Below are 2,391 nucleotides of genomic sequence, written 5' to 3' on the forward strand. Positions count from 1 at the left end.
TTCTGACGACAATGGCCACCACGTTCAAGCCAAGAGCCAATGTCAGCGCTGGGGGCTGGGTGCCCCTAAAAGTCTGATTCTAGTATCGCCCCTGTTGAACTTGAACAGTATGTTTGTATTTGTTAAACTCTTAAAAATACTTGTTTAAAATCTTAATCTCGTCTTAATATTCCCTCAGTTTTTGTAGTTTGAACCTTTTCCAAGTTTATGGTTGAAGGGCTCGTGGGAGTCTCGTGCCGTTTTATCTTCCCTCCACAGGCGGGGGCGTGGCTTCATCTGGCGCGTCACGTTATCAGGAAACGCGGTCCGCTGTGAAAGTGAGCACCGGGGAACAGACTGTAAGTACAAATATTACTTTTAACTGCGAGCAGAGGCTGTTTAATAACTCGTAAGAGTTCTGTTTGTCGAAATAAACGATGTTCGTTTGCAAGAGTCAACGTGTATGTTGAAGAAAGAGTCTTTTGTCGGAGGTCAAGGACGCAAAACAAAGCTTCACGGAACTTCCGCGTTTTACTGTAGTATTTAAGGGTTTTACCACTTTCTGCTAACACAGCTAAGTTTTTGTAAATAACTTCAGATGTTTTGTAATCTGAGCGGGTTTCTCTCTAATTCGGCGTACGGGTAGTTAATGTAGGTGCAACTGCTTTCTCGTTTTTTAGAAGTTAAACAGGTAACAGGTGAAGCTAACCGTACAGGTTAACGTGTAGTTGGATTGTTTGGAGCATGAAAGCAGATTAAAGTTACAAGTAATATCCAGTCAGGCTGTTATGGGATGGCAGATGTCAGGTGTAGATGTGCCAGCAGAGACACACACTGAGAAGTCAAGTCTTTGTTCCAAAACCAGACACGCAGCTACAAATAAATACAAACTGTTAAATTAAAATGGCACGGACTGCTGATGTTTCAATCAGCTCAGATTGAGACTAATCTGGCTGCTGTGGACAGTTCTGTGCAGGATGCCTGATCCCATGTCCAGACCTTTAATCCCAAGAGGAGCTGAAGATGGAGGCGGTCACCTGGAAGTCGTGTCTGACCCCAACAATCCGGTGGTCGGCGTCCTGGGTACGGGAGACGTCTCCCGCTCTCTGGCCACGAGGCTGCTGGCCGCCGGCTACCAGGTGGTGGTGGGGAGTCGGACCCCCAACCGCTTTGTGAAACTGTTCCCCGAGGAGGCCAAGGTGACTCCCACGGTCTATTTAATGTTTTTGTTTTCCTCCTTCAGGAGATGATTATATGTCGCGCTGGCTGTCGCCACCGTACAAAACAACGGTGATCCGATCCTGAATCCAGGGGATTTAAAAGTCTTTGAGTTAAAACACCTGGGGTGGGGCAGAGGCGCAACAACACAACTATCTTTTAATACCAGCAACAACTAACATTTGATGAAGACCACGTACAGTACATTTGTTTCTCTTGTTCTTTCGGCTGTTCCCTCTTCAGAGGTCGCCACACTGAGTCCTCCATCTCTGTCCTCTGCGTCCTCTGGACATGTCCGAACCATCTCAGTCTGGCCTCTCTCACTTTATCTCCCAGTCCTTTAACCTGCGCTGGACCTCGTTTTTATTGTGATAATTTCGTGTAGAATTTAAGCTTGCAGATATACCGTCTATAGAACGCACCTGACTAAGCCACGCCTACTGAATTTAAAATAAAACACAGTTTTGCGCATAAATAAGGTGCGCCGGTATATAAGCCGCAGGTGTCCATGCCTAGTTGAGAGGAGAGGAGGAGAGCAGCCGAAAGAGGGAAAAACAAACAAAAAACATAAATTAGCCGCTCCTTTATACAAGCCGCCGAGTCCAAAGCATCAGAAAAAGTAGCGGCTTATACACCAGCGTTTACGGTGCGTGATAAACCACAACCCTTGAAACGAACGCTCTCACGGAGAGAACATAGGTAACGATGTTTTTGAAAGTTAACGGGAGGCGTGCTGTATTCTTGATCGTACCGATAGAATATTTTTAATGTTCATTCAGTTTGACTCTAAGAACTAAAGCAGCAGAAACTGAGTCACGCCGTGAGCTCAAACAGGCTGCGCGCTCCGGCAGCGGTGGCGCTCGTTGTGCCAACGGGAGTTTGGTTACACGGGTCTGTACGCTAATGTTGACGCTCCGGACGCATTAGCATCAAATGCTAATGCTAAATTTTAGATGGGGAAAAAAATCCCGGGAAGGTTCGGACGAGGCACGGGGGAGTACGTGACTTTGTTTCGGCTTCGGTGTGTCCAGGGCCGCAGTGAATTGGTCACATGCGAACACAGACGCATTTCAGTGGGGCGCATGTCATATCTTATTTTTCTTGGTGGGGGAGGGGGGGCGGTGGCGGGATGGAGTCACGTCTATGTTGCCTGCTAGCTTAGTGCTACATTGCTCCTGGTTTTTATCAATGGGG

General features: G+C 47.2%; 1 protein-coding gene across 1 annotated transcript in view; it reads left to right on the top strand.

The window, feature by feature from the left end:
• Positions 1-297: 297 nt before the first annotated feature.
• steap3 (STEAP family member 3, metalloreductase) overlaps positions 298-2,391 on the top strand; it is a 10,831-nt gene continuing 8,737 nt past the window's right edge. Inside the window, exons 1-2 of the mRNA XM_037696650.1 lie at positions 298-338; positions 946-1,178. Coding sequence (XP_037552578.1) covers positions 957-1,178 — 222 coding nt within the window. The 5' untranslated portion in view covers positions 298-338; positions 946-956. The remainder of the gene's footprint in view (positions 339-945; positions 1,179-2,391) is intronic.

This window comes from Nematolebias whitei, chromosome 23, assembly GCF_014905685.2.
Source record: "Nematolebias whitei isolate Nwh7 chromosome 23, NemWhi1, whole genome shotgun sequence".
NCBI classification, from domain to species: Eukaryota; Metazoa; Chordata; class Actinopteri; order Cyprinodontiformes; family Rivulidae; genus Nematolebias; species Nematolebias whitei.